Source organism: Dendrobates tinctorius, unplaced genomic scaffold (genome assembly GCF_039654945.1).
Source record: "Dendrobates tinctorius isolate UK_male_01 unplaced genomic scaffold, ASM3965494v1 ptg000235l, whole genome shotgun sequence".
Taxonomy (NCBI): Eukaryota; Metazoa; Chordata; class Amphibia; order Anura; family Dendrobatidae; genus Dendrobates; species Dendrobates tinctorius.
The window spans coordinates 3,450,013-3,469,290 of NW_027361902.1; the positions used below are offsets into that span (position 1 = coordinate 3,450,013).

The window sequence follows — 19,278 nt, forward strand, 5'->3', positions numbered from 1 at the left end:
TTGTCCCATTGGGCCAGTAACATTTGTTCTCTTGATCCATTTCGTCCCATCGGCCATTAGCATTTGCTCTTCTGATCCATTTTGTCCCATCGGGCCATTAGCAATTGTTCTTCTGATCCATTTTGTCCCATCGGGCCATTAGCATTTGTTCTTCTGATCCATTTTGTCCCATCGGGCCATTAGCATTTGTTCTTCTGATCCATTTTGTCCCATCGGGCCATTAGCATTTGTTCTTCTGATCCAGTTTGCCCCATCGGGCCATTAGCATTTGTTCTCCTGATCCATTTCGTACCATCGGCCAGTAGCATTTGTTCTTTTGATCCATTTTGACTCATTGGGCCATTAGCATTTGTTCTTCTGATCCAGTTTGCCCCATCGGGCTATTAGCATTTGTTCTCCTGATCCATTTCGTACCATCGGCCAGTAGCATTTGTTCTTTTGATCCATTTTGACTCATTGGGCCATTAGCATTTGTTTTTCTTATCTATTTCGCCTCTTTGCAGGAGATATTTATTATGATTTCTACCTCTTTCTGGATGATTAACCTGTTACGAATTTATATGAAAGAGAAATAAGACTCTTCTGGACAATTAAATCTTATGAGGAATCAGAAAAAGTGCCCCACAAACTAAGAGTTCTAAAAGATTTTTCCCAGTTCAAAGATGACAACGGTTTTAGGCGGGAATGAGAGTCAATACATCGGCAACGTTCACTTCAATTAATGAAACTTGTCTTGAAGGGCAATGAAGAAGTACATGCAGATATCTCCATTGAGTTGGAAAAGGATGAGACTGAATTGCAGGCAAGATTAACTTAGAGTCAAGCCCAGGTGTTCTCAAAATTAGAGAAGAAACTTATTCCACTCCAAGCGGAAATCAAATCACACAAAAAGGAGACGTTTGTTCGTGATAAACATGATTATGATACCAATGGTGTGCTTACATGGAACAATGGGAATAACTTTATTAAAAATAAAAGACATTTTACAGGACAAAGGAATCGTGATCTTAAGGCAAATCTACATAGAATAGAAAGAGGCACACGCAAGAAGGATGGACTACGGACTGAGTGGCACTCATAAGGTCCCAGATGATCAGGCTCCTAGAAGTAGTCTTCATTCTCTCCCTCCCAGATGGGATACAAGATGTGGAGGAATTACCACCGGAATGAAAAGAAAACGGGTGTCCTGGTGGACCTAACCAATATCACCAGGGTCATTAATCTGACAGCTCACCTCTTATCCCTATATCACATTTCAGTCTTGCCTAAAGATCCCAGTTACTGTCTATCTGAAAATTTTGATGTAGCTTTAAATAAATTTTAAAGACAATTACAAGAAAATGACACTTACGGAAATTGTATGCTAATAAGTCCTGTAAATGCAGATGTTGGACATGAAGAGAGCTCCCTAGCATGATCGGACCCCTAGGGTTTACCGTCAATGATGTGGATAGTTACAGCCTGATTCTAGCAGTATTTGTGAGGCTACACCTGATGCCTTAGGTGCCTCATCATTTCTACCTCCAGTCACACCAGGGAATGTGGTTGACATATTTCATGACAGAGAACTCAAGGATGTAGAATCATTATTCTATAGACCAAGTCCCTCTAACCTTATGAATAATGAATAGAAAGCACTGAAAGAAATAAAGTGGAAAGATGTAGTAGTCCACAAGGCAGACAAGGGAGGTTCTTATAAAAACAGAGACCTATATACCAGAAGCCTTGCGACAATTGATGGATTTATCTAATATATAAAGCTCAAAGTATGTATGTGTGTATGTATGTGTGTATGTTTGTATGTCCGGGATAGGCATCCGCACCGTCGCAGCTACAGCCACAAAATTTGGCAGTCACACGTCTGGACCCCGAGAGCGTCCTAAGCTATGTTGTGAGGCGAAATTTTAACCCCGCACGTTCCAATTCACCAAACAATTTTGCCCCTATCTACATACTGGGGGAAAAAGTGTGTGCGCGTCAAGCCCCGCCCCTCATTATGATGTCATAATGCCCCTATTTGCATACTGGGGAAGCAGTGTGTGCGTATCAAGCCCCGCCCCTCATTATAATGTCACAATGGTTGCCATGGCGACGCTGATGTCATCAAAGGTTGCAAGCCCCGCCGCCGCTCATTATGATGTCATAATGGTTGACTATGGGATGGAGGATGTGTGATGAGTATATGGGCACCGGACAATGGGATGGAGGATATGTACGACAGGTATATGGGCACGGGACTATGGGATGGAGGATATGTATGATGGGTATATGGGCACGGGACTATGGGATGGCGGATATGTATATGGGCACGGGACTATGGGATGGAGGATGTGTGATGGGTATATGGGCACTGGACTATGGGATGGAGGATATGTATGATGGGTATATGGGCACGGGACTATGGGATGGGAGGATGTGTGATGGGTATATGGGCACTGGACTATGGGATGGAGGATATGTATATGGGCACGGGACTATGGGATGGAGGATGTGTGATGGGTATATGGGCACTGGACTATGGGATGGAGGATATGTATGACGGGTATGTGGCCACGGGACCATGGGATGGCGGATATGTATATGGGCACGGGACTATGGGATGGAGGATGTGTGATGGGTATATGGGCACTGGACTATGGGATGGAGCATATGTTTGACGGGTATATGGGCACGGGACTATGGGATGGCGGATATGTATAAGGGCACAGGACTATGGGATGGAGGATGTGTGATGGGTATATGGGCACGGGACTATGGGATGGAGGATGTGTGATGGTTATTTGGGCACTCGACTATGGGATGGAGGATATGTATGATGGGTATATGGGCACGGGCCTATGGGATCGTGGATTTGTATGATGGGTTTATGGGCACGGGACTATGGGATGCAGGATAATTATAATTTTCTATAACCACAGTTAGTTACTATGCCCGGGCAGCGCCGGGCTCTTCAGCTAGTCATACATATTCGCCATCCCATAGTCGAGTGCCCATATACCCGTCATACATATCCTCCATCCCATAGTCCCGTGCCCATATACCCATCATACATATTCGCCATCCCATAGTCCCGTGCCCATATACCCATCATACATATCCTCCATCCCATAGTCCCGTGCCCATATACCCATCATACATATCCTCCAGCTGCGACGGTGCGGATGCCTATCCCGGACATACAAACAAACATATACACACACACACACACACTTTGAGCTTTATATATTAGACTAGCTGAAGAGCCCCTGCGCTGCCCGGGCATAGTAACTAACTGTGGTTAGTTATAACAAATTATAATTATTCTCCATCCCTTAGTCCCGTGCCCATATACCCATCATACATATCCACCATCCCATAGGCCCGTGCCCATATACCCATCATACATATCCTCCATCCCATAGTCCCGTGCCCATATACCCATCATACATATCCACCATCCCATAGGCCCTTGCCCATATACCCATCATACATATCCTCCATCCCATAGTCGAGTGCCCATATACCCATTATACATATTCTCCATCCCATAGTCCCATGCCCATATACCCATCATACATATCCATCATCCCATAGGCCCGTGCCCATATACCCATCATACATATCCTCCATCCCATAGTCCCGTGCCCATGCACCCATCATACATATCCACCATCCCATAGGCCCGTGCCCATATACCCATCATACATATCCTCCATCCCATAGGCCCGTGCCCATATACCAATCATACATATCCTCCATCCCATAGTCGAGTGCCCATATACCCTTTACACATCCTCCATCCCATAGTCCCATGCCCATATACCCATCACACATCCTCCATGTGCATATACAGAATGGGAGGAATAGGGCTAAGCAACAGCACATATGAAAAAGACTTGGGTATACTAATAGATCACAGACTGAATATGAGTCAACAGTGTGATGCAGCAGCAAAAAAGGCAAATGCAATTCTAGGATGTATTAACAGAAGCATACAGTCTAGATCACGTGAAGTCATTATTTCCCTCTTCTCCTCTTTGGTCAGACCTCTTCTGGAATATTGTGTCCAGTTTTGGGTACCACATTTTAAAAAAGACATCAACAAACTGGAGCAAGTTCAGAAAAGAGCAACCAGAATGGTGACCGGTCTGCAAACCCTGTCTTATGAGGAAAGGTTGCAGGATTTGGGATTGTTTAGTTTGCAAAAGAGAAGACTGAGAGGAGACTTAATAGCTGTCTACAAATATCTAAAGGGCTGTCACATTGTAGAAGGATCAACTTTATTCTCATTTGCACAAGGAAAGACTAGAAGCAATGGGATGAAACTGAATGGGGAGGAGACACAGATTAGATAATAAAAAAAACTTTTTGACAGAGTGATCAATGAGTGGAACAAGCTGCCACGAGAAGTGGTGAGTTCTCCTTCAATGGAAGTCTTCAAACAGAGGCTGGACAGACCTCTGACTGGGATGATTTAGCGAATCCTGCTTTGAGCAGGGGGTTGGACCAGATGGCCCAGGAGGTCCCTTCCAACTTTATGATTCTATGATTCATCCCATAGTCCCGTGCCCATATACCCATCACACATATTCTCCATCCCATAGTCCCATGCCCATATACCCATCATACATATTCGCCATCCCATAGTCGAGTGCCCATATACCCATCACACATCCTTCATCTCATAGTCCCATGCCCATATACCCATCATACATATCCTCCCCCCCATAGTCCTGTGCCCATATACCCATCATACACATCCTCCATCCCATAGTCCCGTACCCATATACCCATCATACATATCCTCCATCCCATAGTCCAGTGCCCATATACCCATCACACATCGTCCATCCCATAATCAACCATTATGACATCATAATGTGCGGCGGGGCTTGCAACCTATGATGACATCTGCGTCGCTATGGCAACCATTTTGACATCATAATGAGGGGGGGGGCTTGATACACGCACACTTTTTCCCCATTATTTAGATAGGGGCAAAATTGTTTGGTGAATTGGAACGCGCGGGGTTAAAATTTCGCCTCACAACATAGCCTAGGACACTCTCGGGGTCCAGACGTGTGACTGTGCCAAATTTTGTGGCTGTAGCTGCGACTGTGCGGATGCCAATCTCGGACATACACACACACATACATACATACACACACACACACTTGAGCTTTATATAGTCCCATGTGTTAGGCGTCGGATTCCTGACACTGCACAGCAGGAATCCAGAGCCAGACATCCAGCGGTCTCCCATTCTCCTCTGACCGCTCCGGGTGCTGCTCAGCAATCACGGCGAGCCAGGTGTGCTGCTCAGACTTGCTCTGACAGCCTGGATGTTGCTGCTACCTCTGGTGCAGCAATGGTAGCGCAACCTGCTCTGCAGGGAACCGCTCCAGAGGCTAAGCCCTCGTGCCGTGCTACTGGGCATGCCCGCAAGGTGACCTCTCACTGGAGAGCAGGGGTCACATGCTCAGGTCCTGCGTCAGATCTGATTGGTCCTTCCAGGGAAACTGGAAGGTCCCGGAAGCGCATGGCTATAAAAGCCTGCATGGTGGCTCGGCCATGCGCTAGTGTAGCATAATATGCTGTGTGTGTATGGTGATGGATGCATGGACTGGTGACTGACTTATCAAGAAACCCCTACCCTCTGATATTACGAATGGTGACAGAGTGTTGGTCAGTCAGCGCCAGATTGTGGCAAGCTACACGCCACTGTGCCTCCTGCACTGCACACTAGAGTCCGACGGTGTCCGGCCTGCCGGCGCCATCGTGCAGCGGCTATCGTTACGGCCGTGCTGCGGTAGCAGCGTCCATTGGCGGTTGCGGCTGCAACGCCACTCGCTGGTCTTCCTGTGAGGCTAACAGGGCCAGCGTCCTTACGTTCTTTATTGTAAGGCGACTGTGTCTCAACAGCGCCACTCTTAGCGTTCGGGTGACGTTAACCCGAGCGCAGTACTTCACCTTTTGGTGCATCTGCCATTGTCCAGCAGCTGTCTTACCATCTACCGCACGGTGGACCCCGGGGGGCGAACGCACCTCCTATTATTTATATCTGGTGCGTTCTGCCGACCCTAACATTACACTAGCGCCAGGGTCTGGCTGGTAATGACAGACGTGCAGCAGTTGCAGCGCTATATTCGGCAGCTGGAGAGCGGGTTGGCGGCTATTGAGAGCACCAACTCAGCTGCGAATACTGCACTAGCTGCTGCTCAGACAGTTGCTGAGGCTGTCACACGTGTGCCCGCAATTTTGCCCACGCCGACAATTACTCGCCTCCCGCTTCCCGACAAGTTTTCGGGTGATAGCGCCACCTGTAGGGGATTTGTTAGCCAGTGCTCAATTCAGCTCGAGTTACTGGCTGCGCGATTTCCTACAGAGCGGGCTAAGGTGGGCTTTATTGTGTCACTCTTGTCTGGCCGGGCATTACAGTGGGCTACACTGTTGTGGGAACGTGATTATCCTGTGGTTCAGGGTGCTGCTCAGTTCCTCGCGGCCCTGAAGCAGGTCTTTTTGGGACCACGGGTCACACATGACACCTCTCTCCAACTTCTGTCCCTAACACAGGGGTCACTCTCGGTCAGCCATTACGCCGTCCGGTTCCGGACATTGGCTTCCGAATTAGAGTGGCCGGACAAAGCATTAGTCCCGGTGTTTTGGAGAGGGTTGGCTGGGCATGTAAAAGATGCTCTAGCTGCTAGAGAAGTTCCCACAAGTCTGGAGGAATTGATTGCAGCTTCCACCCGCATTGATCTCTGGTTTACGGAGCGCGGGATGGAACGTGCACAATCCAGACGTAGGGTTAAATTTTCTCCCACATTCACCGAGCCGCTAACATACCCCGCACAGGAGCTTTCACCCTCCGAACCTATGGAGGTGTCTCGCACCGGCTCAAAGCCACGTCCGATGCAAAGCTCTGTACGTTGCTATCAGTGCCGACAGTTTGGTCACCCGGCTAGCATGTGTCCTCTGCGGGCGAAAAAACGTCCATGTCCAGTGGCCGTAGGTGGTGTTCAGTCCAATATGAAACCCTTCTCACCCAAACCGGTATTCCGGGGCATCTTAGATAGTGGGTCCTCCACCTGGGAGGCAGAGGTTACCGTGGATTCCAGGGCCGAGGGGAACTTTATGTCCTCTACCTTCGCCCAGAAACATGCCATCCCCCTGGTATTACTACCACAGCCTCTGACCATCAGGGTTGTTAATGGAGCACCGTTACCCTCTCAGGGGACCCATCAGACAGCTCCACTCGGGCTCTCTATCCCACCCTCTCTTCGTGAGATTCTGTCCCTGCTCATCTTGCCAGATGGCATCGATCAGGTGCTTCTCGGGGTTCTCTGGCTCCGTTGCCATTCCCCTCATATTGATTGGGCTACGGGGAATATACTGGGTTGGAGCAAGGACTGTGAGGGAAGGTGCCTGAGGGGCAGTGTTCAGGTGGCTTCCACTGAAGTGCCTGCGGATCTCTGCGCGCTCCCTAAGCCCTACCACCAGTACGCGGACGTCTTCTCTAAGAAGTTGCGGAGACGCTCCCGCCGCACCGCCCCTACGATTGCCCGATTGATCTCCTGCCAGGCACAGAACCTCCTAGAGGCTGTGTGTATCTGTTATCACTCCCTGAGACAGAGGCTATGTCTCAATATATCCGGGAGAACTTGGCTAGAGGTTTTATCAGAAAATCGGTGTCACCGGCTGGTGCAGGCTTTTTCGTACAGAAGAAGAACGGAGAGTTATGTCCCTGCATTGACTACAGAGGTCTCAACGCTATAACGGTTAAAAACAAATATCCTCTACCGTTGATCTCTGAGTTATTTGACAGGTTGCGAGGGGCCCGGATCTTTACAAAATTAGATCTACGGGGGGCGTCCAACCTGATCCGCATTCGCGAAGGAGACGAGTGGAAGACAGCTTTTAATACCAGGGATGGCCATTACGAATATCTGGTCATGCCCTTTGGCCTTTGTAATGCGCCTGCTGTCTTCCAGGACTTCGTCAACGACGTCTTTCTCGACATGCTCTCCACCTCGGTGGTGGTCTATCTAGATGGCATACTCATCTCGTCAGATTTGACCACCCACCGGAGAGACGTCTGCAGGGTCTTCGATCGTCTTCGGGCGAATTCCCTTTTTGCCAAGCTGGAGAAGTGCCAGTTTGCCAGTTTGAGCAGGAGTCCTTACCGTTCCTGGGCTATATCATCTCGGCCCAGGGATTGGCTATGGATCCTGCCAAACTACAAGCGGTAATGGACTGGCAGGAACCCCATTCACTCAAAGCGGTGCAGCGCTTTTTAGGGTTCGTGAACTATTACCGCCAGTTTATACCGCACTTTTCCACACTGGTGGCTCCTTTGGTTGCTCTCACCAAGAAAGGAGCTAACCCCAACGCTTGGTCTGAACAGGTCTCAAGGCCTTCACAGCTATAAAATCTCATTTTGCTGGCGCTCTCATCTTACATCGTCCCAATGTGAATAAACCGTTTATTCTGGAGGTTGATGCCTCTTCCGTCGGTGCAGGAGCAGTCCTTTTCCAGAAGAATGCTCAAGGTCGGAAGCATCCCTGCTTCTTCTTCTCAAAGACCTTCTCACTGGCAGAGAAGAATTACTCCATCGGTGACAGGGAGTTGCTGGCCATGAAGTTGGCCTTTTCGGAGTGAAGACATCTCCTGGAGGGAGCACGGTTTCCCTTTCAGGTATATACGGACCATAAAAATCTGGTCTACCTACAGACGGCTCAGCGCTTGAACTCTCGTCAGGCTAGGTGGTCGCTCTTCTTTTCCCGCTTCCGCTTCACCCTGCATTACCTCTCAGGAGAGAAGAATGTCCGTGCGGATGCTCTCTCACGCTCGGTGGCTTCTGCAGAAGAGGGAGAAGCTGAGCCTCGGCTAATTCTCCCGCCGGAAAGTTTAACGACCGTGGCTCCAGTTGCACTCGAGTCAGTGCAACCGGGCAAGACCTTGAGCCTCCTCAGGTACGTCTGGAGGTCCTCGCCTGGGAACACGCCTCCAGGGTGGGTGGTCATTTTGGCAATAAACGGACCACCAAACTCCTGGCAAGGTCATATTGGTGGCCGCATAGATGTTAAGGAATACGAGCAAGCATGCGTCACGTGTGCTCGGAACAGACCCTCTAGACAGAGGCCGGCGGGGCTGTTGTTTCCCCTGCCAGTGGCGGATAGACCTTGGGAAATGGTTGGCATGGACTTCGTAGTGGGCCTGCCCAAGTCTGATGGCAGTACGGTCATCTGGGTGGTCACCGACCATTTTTCTAAAATGGTGCATGTGGTGCCACTCGCACAGTTGACTTCCGCTCGTGGTCTTGCCACACTGTTCATTAAACATGTATTCCGACTTCATGGCATGCCGGACAAAATTGTGAGTGACCGAGGGCCCCAGTTTGCGTCTCGGTTTTGGAGGGAGCTCTGCAGTCTACTCAGCATCGAGCTAAATCTGTCCTCTGCTTACCATCCCGAGACGAATGGCTTGTGTTATGATTGAGTCACCGTAGGAGGCAGACACAAAAGTAGAAGCTACGTCCAGAAAACCAGAGAAGTTGGCAACTATCAGATTGCAGACCCCTGAACCTATCAACACAACTAGCAGTAGCCGTGGGGGGTTCCTACGATGCCCTAGACCCCTTGATCACAGCCGGAGCGCTAAGTAGCCTAAAGACAGAAAAGGAAATCTAAACTGCCCCAGAGCAGACCCCAAAGTAAAAGGCAGCCCCCAACATATAATGACGGTGAAGCAAGATGAAAAAACACTCACACAGATAGAAAGATAGGCTGAGCAAACGATGGGGCCCAAGCTAACTAAACAGAAAAGGAAAGGAAGGTTGCTGTCTGCAATCTGCCAAAACCCTATCAAAGACATAAGCCAACAGCTGATATGGAAAAAGACCCTGAAGCAGCTAGGCTTCAAAAACTAAATCAGCACTCAGGTATTTTCAGAAGACAGAGCTAAAGGAATTCAGCTCACCCCAGCAGGGAATGGCAGAAATCCAGAAAAACAAAGAAAAACAAAGTCAAAGCACCAATGCAAAAAGCCGAGCAGAAAACTTAGCTTTAGAAGAGCAGGAATTCAGACTGGTCTCCAAGGATCCCACAGAGAAATCACCCGCAGGGCAGAAGGGCGTCGGCAGCCTTATATCCAGTCAGTAACTCCACTCAGCCAGTCATCATCATCAAACTCAGGTGTTTGATAATCAGGCTCACTACCTTTCTCTACCAGAAGAGGGAGTTCCTCGGGCCTCAGTAGTGAAGGGGAAAATGAACTCACAACAGGCTTGGTTGAGAGAGCCAATCAGACCTTGGTCACGTACCTGCGGCATTTTGTCTCTGCCAGGCAGGATTGACTGGGCATCCTTGCTACCATGGGCTGAATTTGCCCTAAACAATGCAGTGCCTGATTCCACTGGTCAGACACCCTTTCTCCTAAACTACGGCCAACATCCACGCGTCCCTGTCCCGATGCCAGTGTCCTCCGCTGACTCCAGGGTGGCAGACTGGGCAGTAGAGGCCCGTGATATTTGGGATCGCACTCAGGATGCTATCCGTGCCTCTAAAGAAAGGATGAGGGCGTCTGCCAACACGCATCGGCGACCCGCTCCAAGCTTCTCCCCTGGCGACATGGTGTGGCTCTCTACCTGAAATATCAAACTGTGGATCGAGTCCCCCAAGTTCGCGCCGCGATACATTGGACCTTTCAAGGTCCTCGAGTGAACTAGCTCGGTGGTCTACCGCCTTGCTCTTCCTCCACATTTAGCTGTTTCGGACGTGTTCCATGTGTCCCTCCTCAAACCAGTTCACATGGCCCGGTTTTCTGAGTCATCTGCCAGGTCTTCAGACTTGTCGTCTGACGAGTGGGATGTTAATGCCATCGTAGGGCGCAGGTTTGTCCGTGGCAAAAAATTTTATTTAGTGGATTGGAAGGGTCATGGGCCCGAGGCTCGGACCTGGTGGAAAACATCCACGCACCACTCCTGATCACGGCTTTTGAGTGCAGTGAAGCGCAGAGGAAGGGGGGGGCGGTAATGATAGGCGTCGGATTCCTGACACTGCACAGCAGGAATCCATTGCCAGACATCCAGCGGTCTCCCATTCTCCTCCGACCGCTCCGGGTGCTGCTCAGCAATCACGGCGAGCTGCTCAGACTTGCTCTGACAGCCTGGATGTTGCTGCCACCTCTGGTGCAGCAGTGGTAGCGCAACCTGCTCTGCAGGGAACCGCTCCAGAGGCTAAGTCCTCGTGCCGTGCTACTGGGCATGCCTGCAAGGTCACCTTTCACTGGAGAGCAGGGGTCACATGTTCAGGTCCTGCGTCGGATCTGATTGGTCCTTCCAGGGTAACTGGAAGGTCCCGGAAGCGCATGGCTATAAAAAGCCCGCATGGCAGCTCGGCCATGCGCTAGTGTAGCATAATATGCTGTGTGTGTATGGTGATGGATGCATGTACTGGTGACTGACTTATTAAGAAACCCCTTCCCTCTGATAATACGAATGGTGACAGAGTGTTGGTCAGTCAGCGCCAGATTGTGGCAAGCTACACGCCACTGTGCCTCCTGCACTGCACACTAGCGTCCGACGGTGTCCAGCCTTCCGGCGCCGTCGTGCAGCGGCTATAGTTATGGCCGCGCTGCGGTAGCAGCGTCCATTGGCGGTTGCGGCTGCAACGCCACTCGCTGGTCTTCCTGTGAGGCTAACAGGGCCAGCGTCCTTACGTTCTTTATTGTAAGGCGACTCTGTGTCTTAACAGCGCCGCTCTTAGCGTTCGGGTGACGTTAACCCGAGAGCAGTACTTCACCTTTTGGTGCATCTGCCATTGTCCAGCAGCGGTCTTACCATCTACCGCACGGTGGACCCCGGGCGGCAAACGCACCTCCTATTACTTATATCTGGTGCGTTCCGCCGACCCTAACATTATGCCCATATACCCATCACACATCCTCCATCCCATAGTCCCATGCCCATTTACCCATCATACATATTCGCCATCCCATAGTCGAGTGCCCATATACCCATCACACATCCTTCATCTCATAGTCCCATGCCCATATACCCATCATACATGTCCTCCATCCCATAGTCCTGTGCCCATATACCCATCACACATCCTCCATACCATAGTCCCGTGCCCATATACCCATCATCCATATCCTCCATCCCATAGTCCAGTGCCCATATACCAATCACACATCCTCCATCCCATAATCAACCATTATGACATCATAATGTGCGGCGGGGCTTGCAACCTATGATGACATCTGCGTCGCTATGGCAACCATTTTGACATCATAATGAGGGGGGGGGGGCTTGATACACGCACACTTTTTCCCCATTATTTAGATAGGGGCAAAATTGTTTGGTGAATTGGAACGCGCGGGGTTAAAATTTCGCCTCACAACATAGCCTAGGACACTCTCGGGGTCCAGACGTGTGACTGTGCCAAATTTTGTGGCTGTAGCTGCGACGGTGCGGATGCCAATCTCGGACATACACACACACATACATACATACACACACACACACTTGAGCTTTATATAGTCCCATGTGTTAGGCGTCGGATTCCTGACACTGCACAGCAGGAATCCAGAGCCAGACATCCAGCGGTCTCCCATTCTCCTCTGACCGCTCCGGGTGCTGCTCAGCAATCACGGCGAGCCAGGCGTGCTGCTCAGACTTGCTCTGACAGCCTGGATGTTGCTGCCACCTCTGGTGCAGCAATGGTAGCGCAACCTGCTCTGCAGGGAACCGCTCCAGAGGCTAAGCCCTCGTGCCGTGCTACTGGGCATGCCCGCAAGGTGACCTCTCACTGGAGAGCAGGGGTCACATGCTCAGGTCCTGCGTCAGATCTGATTGGTCCTTCCAGGGAAACTGGAAGGTCCCGGAAGCGCATCATAATGAGCGGCGGGGCTTGCAACCTATGATGACATCAGCGTCGCCATGGCAACCATTATGACATCATAATAAGGGGCTGGGGTTGGTACACACACACTTTTTCCACATTATGTAGATAGGGGCAAAATTGTTTGGTGAATTGGAAAATGGTGAGTGCTGTTTTTTCTGCATTTCTCAATTACAACAGTATGATGGACCCCACACAAACCTTCACAGTATAATGCATCCCCCCATGTCCCATACAGAATAATGCACCTCATAGCCCATGCAGTATAATGCACCCCCATGTCCCATACAGTATAATGCACCCCCCATGGTCCACACAGTATAATGCATCCCCCCATGGTCCACACAGTATAATACATCCCCCCACAGTCCATACAGTATAATGCATTCCCCCATGTCCCATACAGTATAATGCACCCCCCAAGGTCCACACAGTGTAATGCATCCCCCCCATGGTCCACACAGGATAATGCATCCCCCATGGTCCACACGGTATAATGCATCCCCCCAAAGGTCCACACACTATAAGTCATCACCCCATGGTCCATATAGTATAATGCATCCCCCCATGGTCCATACAGTATAATGCATCCCCCCTTGGTCCACACAGTATAATGCATCCCCCCATGGTCCACACGGTATAATGCATCCCCCCAAAGGTCCACACACTATAAGTCATCACCCCATGGTCCATATAGTATAATGCATCCCCCCATGGTCCATACAGTATAATGCATCCCCCCTTGGTCCACACAGTATAATGCATCCCCCCATGGTCCACACAGTATAATGCATCCCCCCAAAGGTCCACACACTATAAGTCATCACCCCATGGTCCATATAGTATAATGCATCCCCCCATGGTCCATACAGTATAATGCATCCTCCCATGGTCATTACAGTATAATGCACCTCATAGTCCATACAGCATAAGGCCCCCCATGTCCCATACAGTATAATGTATCCCCCCATGGTCCACACAGCAGTATAATGCATCTCCCTATGGCCCACAGTATAATGCATCCCCCAAAGGTCCACACACTATTATTCATCACCCCTGGTCCATACAGTATAGTGCACCTCATAGCCAATGCAGTATAATGCACCCCACATGGCCCATACAGTATAATGCAGCCCCCATGGCCCATACAATATAATGCATACCCACATGGTCCATATAGTATAATGCACCTCATAGCCCATGCAGTTTAATACACCCCATGACCCATACAGTATAATGCATCCCCCATGGTCCATACAGTATAATAGATCCCCCCATGGTCCCTACAGTATAATGCATCCCCCCCATGGTCCCTACAGTATAAAGCATCCCCCATGATCCATTCAGTGTGAATCATCCCCCCTTGGTCCATACAGTATAATGCATCCCCCCAGGGATCATACAGTATAATGCATTCCCCCACAGTCCATACAGTATAATGCACCTCATAGCCCATGCAGTATAATGCATACCCCATGGTCCATACAGTATAATGCATCCCCCCATGGTCCCTACAGTATAAAGAATCCCCCCATGGTCCATACAGTGTGAGTCATCCCCCCTTGGTCCATACAGTATAATGCATCCCCCACCATGGTACTTACAGTATAATGCATTCTCACATGGTTCTTACAGTATAAAGCATCCCCCCATGGTCTATACAGTGTGAATCATCCCCTCTTGGTCCATACAGTATAATGCATCCCCCCAGGGATCATACAGTATAATGCATTCCCCCACAGTCCATACAGTATAATGCACCTCATAGCCCATGCAGTATAATGCATGCCCCATGGTCCATACAGTATAAAGCATCCCCCCATGGTCCATACAGTGTGAATCATCCCCCCTTGGTCCATACAGTATAATGCATCCCCCACCATGGTACTTACAGTATAATGCATTCTCACATGGTTCTTACAGTATAATGCATCCCCCCATGGTCCCTACAGTATACAGCATCCCCCATGGTTCTTACAGTATAAAGCATCCCCCCATGGTCTATACAGTGTGAATCATCCCCTCTTGGTCCATACAGTATAATGCATCCCCCCAGGGATCATACAGTATAATGCATTCCCCCACAGTCCATACAGTATAATGCACCTCATAGCCCATGCAGTATAATGCATGCCCCATGGTCCATACAGTATAAAGCATCCCCCCATGGTCCATACAGTGTGAATCATCCCCCCTTGGTCCATACAGTATAATGCATCCCCCACCATGGTACTTACAGTATAATGCATTTTCACATGGTTCTTACAGTATAATGCATCCCCCCATGGTCCCTACAGTATAAAGCATCCCCCAATAGTCCATACAGTATGAAGCATCCCCCCATTGTCTTCATCACAGTTTTATGGCCACAGAGTGTCCTAAAAAAACATTAATATACCATACTCACCTCTCCTCCTTGTTCCTCCACTGCCCCGGTCTCCGCAGCAACAGCTTGTCTTCTGAAGTGTCACACATCCTAGCGTAGAGGATGCCATTTGGTGACGTCATCGCGCTGAGACATCAGACACTGAGGAAGAATGATGGGGGTGGAAGCGTCAGCTGACTCTGCCTCATCCATCATTGCTGTCAACTGTATCGGCCCTCGACAGATGCCGATACAGTTGAACTTGCTGGTGTCCCTGTGTCAGCGCTGGCATCAGTCCCCCCGGCTCACGGGCCCCATATCGGCAGTGCAGGGAGATCGTGTCTCCCTGCTCTGCTGCACAGTTTAACTGTATGCTCTGCGCATGCTGATACAGTTAAGTCGCATAGCTCTGTTCGTGACCCCTCAGAATATGGGGGGCCCAATGGCGGCCACAACCTCTGTTCCTGCGGTAGCTACGCTACTGAGGAAGGGGGTTAATACAAGTGGTCACAGAGTGCTGGACTTGTGTTATACGAAGTCTTATAAAGCTGCAATGCCACATGTTTTTGTTGCCATTTTTAAGCCAAAGTCAAGAGTGCCTTTAAGAGAAAAAAATGTTCTTATTTCTGTTGAATTCACTTCTGGCTCAAAAGATGTTACCAAAATGTCACCAAAATCTAGGGATTTTGTGAGATTCCAGCCCTTTAGTAAAACAATAAATGTGTCTATATTGTGGTTTGAATAAAAAAAATGTATTTTCATTTTAACAGAAAATTCCAGTATGATTTCGGAGAGAAGCTTCAAGTTATCACATAATTATAAAGTAGAAGATGACGATATCATTCAACTCTCGTTAGGAGAAAACCTTGTTATCCTTAATGCATATTCAGGACTTCATGGAAGAGATCAATCATTTAATCCCCCTGATCAGGAGGAATATACTGTTGACCAATCACTGATTGTTACCCCATTTACACAGCAGAAGTGGGATAAAAGGTTTCAATGTGGTGAATGTGGAAAACTTTTTACAAACAGCTCACGTCTTTATGTACATAAAAGAATTCACACAGGAGAGAAGCCGTTCACCTGTTCAGAATGTGGCAAAGGATTTACCCAGAAATCAGGCCTCGAACAACATGAGAGGACTCATACAGGAGAGAAGCCGTACGTCTGTTCAGAATGTGGGAAATGCTTTACCCATAAATCAGGTCTTGATCAACATGAGAGAAGTCACACAGGAGAGAAGCCATATTCATGTTCAGAATGTGGGAAATGTTTTATTTCAAAATCAAATCTTGAAAGACATGAGAAGATTCACACAGGGGATAAGTCTTTTACATGCTGTGAATGTGGGAAATGTTTCTCAGTGAAATCAAGTCTTGTTATACATCAGAGTATTCACACAGGAGAAAAGCCATATTCATGTTTAGAATGTGGAAAATGTTTTAGAAAAAAATCACATCTGATCACACATGAGAGAATTCATACAGGAGAGAAGCCATATTCATGTTCAGAATGTGAGGAATGTTTTACATACAAATCACATCTTGTTAGGCATGAAAGAAGCCACACAGGAGAGAAACTGTATTCATGTTCAGAATGTCAAAAATGTTTTACACGTAAATCAAATCTTGTTGTACATGAGAGAAGTCATACAGGAGAGAAGCCATTTTCATGTTCAGAATGTGGTAAGTGTTTTACACACAAATCACATCTTGCTAGACATGAGAGAATTCACACAGGAGCGAAGCCGTATTCTTGTGCATTGTGCGGGAAATCTTTTACAGATAAATCACATCTTATTATGCATGAGAAAATTCACATAGAAGAGAAGCCATACTCATGTTCAGAATGCGGGAAATGTTTCAGACATAAATCACATCTTGTTATGCATGACAGAATTCACACAGGAGAGAAGCCACATTCATGTTCAGAATGTGGGAAATGTTTTACATATAAATCACATCTTGTTACACATGAGAGAAGTCACACAGGGGAGAAGCCGTATTCATGTTCAGAATGTCAGAAATGTTTTATAACAAAATCACATCTTGTTACACATGAAAGAAGTCACACAGGGGAGAAGCCGTATTCATGTTTAGAATGTGGGAAATGTTTAATCACTAAAGCTAAGCTTAGGGATCATCAGAGAATTCATACAGGAGAGAAGCCATATTCATGTGTAGAATGTGGGAAATGCTTTAGAACTAAAGCTAAACTTCGGGATCATCAGAGAAGTCACATAGGAGAGAAGCCACATTTATGTTAAGAATGGAGCAAATGCTCATTGTTTTCCGTTTAGTCTAAACTTTGTTACACATGAAAATTTACTGAAGGGAGAATCTGTTTTTCTACATGTGAAAAATATTTTATAAGGAAAAGAGATTTGAAGCTCATCAGAGTAGAAACAATGTTCTTTTTGGTAATGTGGGATAAGCTATTGGAGCTATGAAATATTCTTTAACCCTAAGGTTTTCACAGACATGATCAATGAGGATGTTTTTAAGTGGAATTAGCTTCGATATGCCCAAAGACCATAGTCTGTTTATCTGGGTTAAAGTATTACTGGGATCTAAAGAGGAAAAGTATTGTAGTTGTAAGTAAGAAAAAATAAAATCTCCTGATGACTTTCACAGAAGTGCCGCTGAATTGTCACCACAAAGCTTTCTGCGTAAACCCTTAGTGACAGCCAATGGGATACTTACTGATGGAGCCAATTTTTACACTTCTGACCACTGTCACTTTATGAGGTTATAGCTCTGGAGCTTCAACAGATCCCGCTGATTCGGACATGGTTTTCTCATGAGATATTGTCCTTCATGTTAGTGGTAACATTTCTTCAATATGCCTTATGTTTATTTAGGAACAAAACGGAAATTTGGCAAAAGTTTTGAAAATTCTGCAATTTTCAAACTTTAAGTTTTGTGCCCTTAAATCAGAGTCACAAAAAATACTTAATAAGTAACTTTTCCCACATGTCTACTTTACAGCAGCACAATTTTGGAAGCAATTTGTTTTCGTTAGGACGTTATAAGGGTTAAAAGTTGACCAGCGATTTCTCATTTTTCCAACCAAATTTACAAAACCATATTTTTTAGGGACAACCTCACATTTGAAGTGAGTTTGGGGGGTCAATATAACAGAAAATATCCAAAAGTGACACCATTCTAAAAACTGCACCCCTCAAGGTGCGCAAAACCACATTCAAGAAGTTTATTAACCCTTTAGGTGCTTCACAAGAACTAAAGCAATGAACATTTTACTTTTTTCACAAAAACTTTACTTTGGAATCAAACTTTTTTATTTTCACATGGGTATCAGGAGAAAATAGGCCACAAAATGTGTTGTGCAATTTCTCCTGAGTACGCTGATACCATGTATGTGGGTGAAAGCCACTGTTTTTGCGCATGGCAGGGCTCAGAAGGGAAGCTGAGACCCCAGAGAATTTCCGATGCTGGGGGGTGCTATACACTTATTTCTCAGCGCCGTTAAAAAGCGTATCGGCAGTCATTAAGGGGTAAAAACTGTCTTCAGAAATGCACCCACACTGAAGGCAATACCAAAGAAACATAGTGAAGCAGTAAGGGTGCCCTATGTCATCTATTTTTAACGTGGAAATATCAACATTTCATCTTAAGAAAGTCATTTTCACCAAAACATCAAGATGTTTACGTGAGCACACCCTGGTGTCATCTGATTGGTTATTTAGAGTTTTCCTATAATTATAATCAGTTGTATAAAATGTCGAATATAAACAATAAATGTTCCATTAGAAAGTAACCTTTACCTGGAACCTTCTGTACATTGTACACATATCAAGCTTCAGATGAACTATTCAGTAATGATGACAAAATGGATTAAATTGGAGCCTTCTGCCGAAGTATCAGATGAGGTAATATTCCCCCAATACATTTGATGAAAGGTTCAGAAATGCTGCGAACAAAGCATACTACAGTAGAAGAATTATTCACTGGGAGCTTCGTGGATTGGCATGTGAACAGAATGGGGAAACGGCTGGAGAAGCTTTGAAAC

The 19,278-nt window shown here is 47.4% G+C and overlaps 1 protein-coding gene across 2 annotated transcripts in view; it reads left to right on the plus strand.

Moving 5' to 3' along the window:
* Positions 1 to 19,026, plus strand: part of LOC141060344 (uncharacterized) — a 241,464-nt gene extending 222,438 nt beyond the window's left edge. For both annotated transcript variants that reach the window (XM_073556554.1, XM_073556555.1), the window contains one exon: positions 16,017 to 19,026. In XM_073556554.1, the coding sequence (XP_073412655.1) occupies positions 16,017 to 17,515 (1,499 nt within the window). In that variant the 3' untranslated portion in view covers positions 17,516 to 19,026. The remainder of the gene's footprint in view (positions 1 to 16,016) is intronic.
* Positions 19,027 to 19,278: the final 252 nt, after the last annotated feature.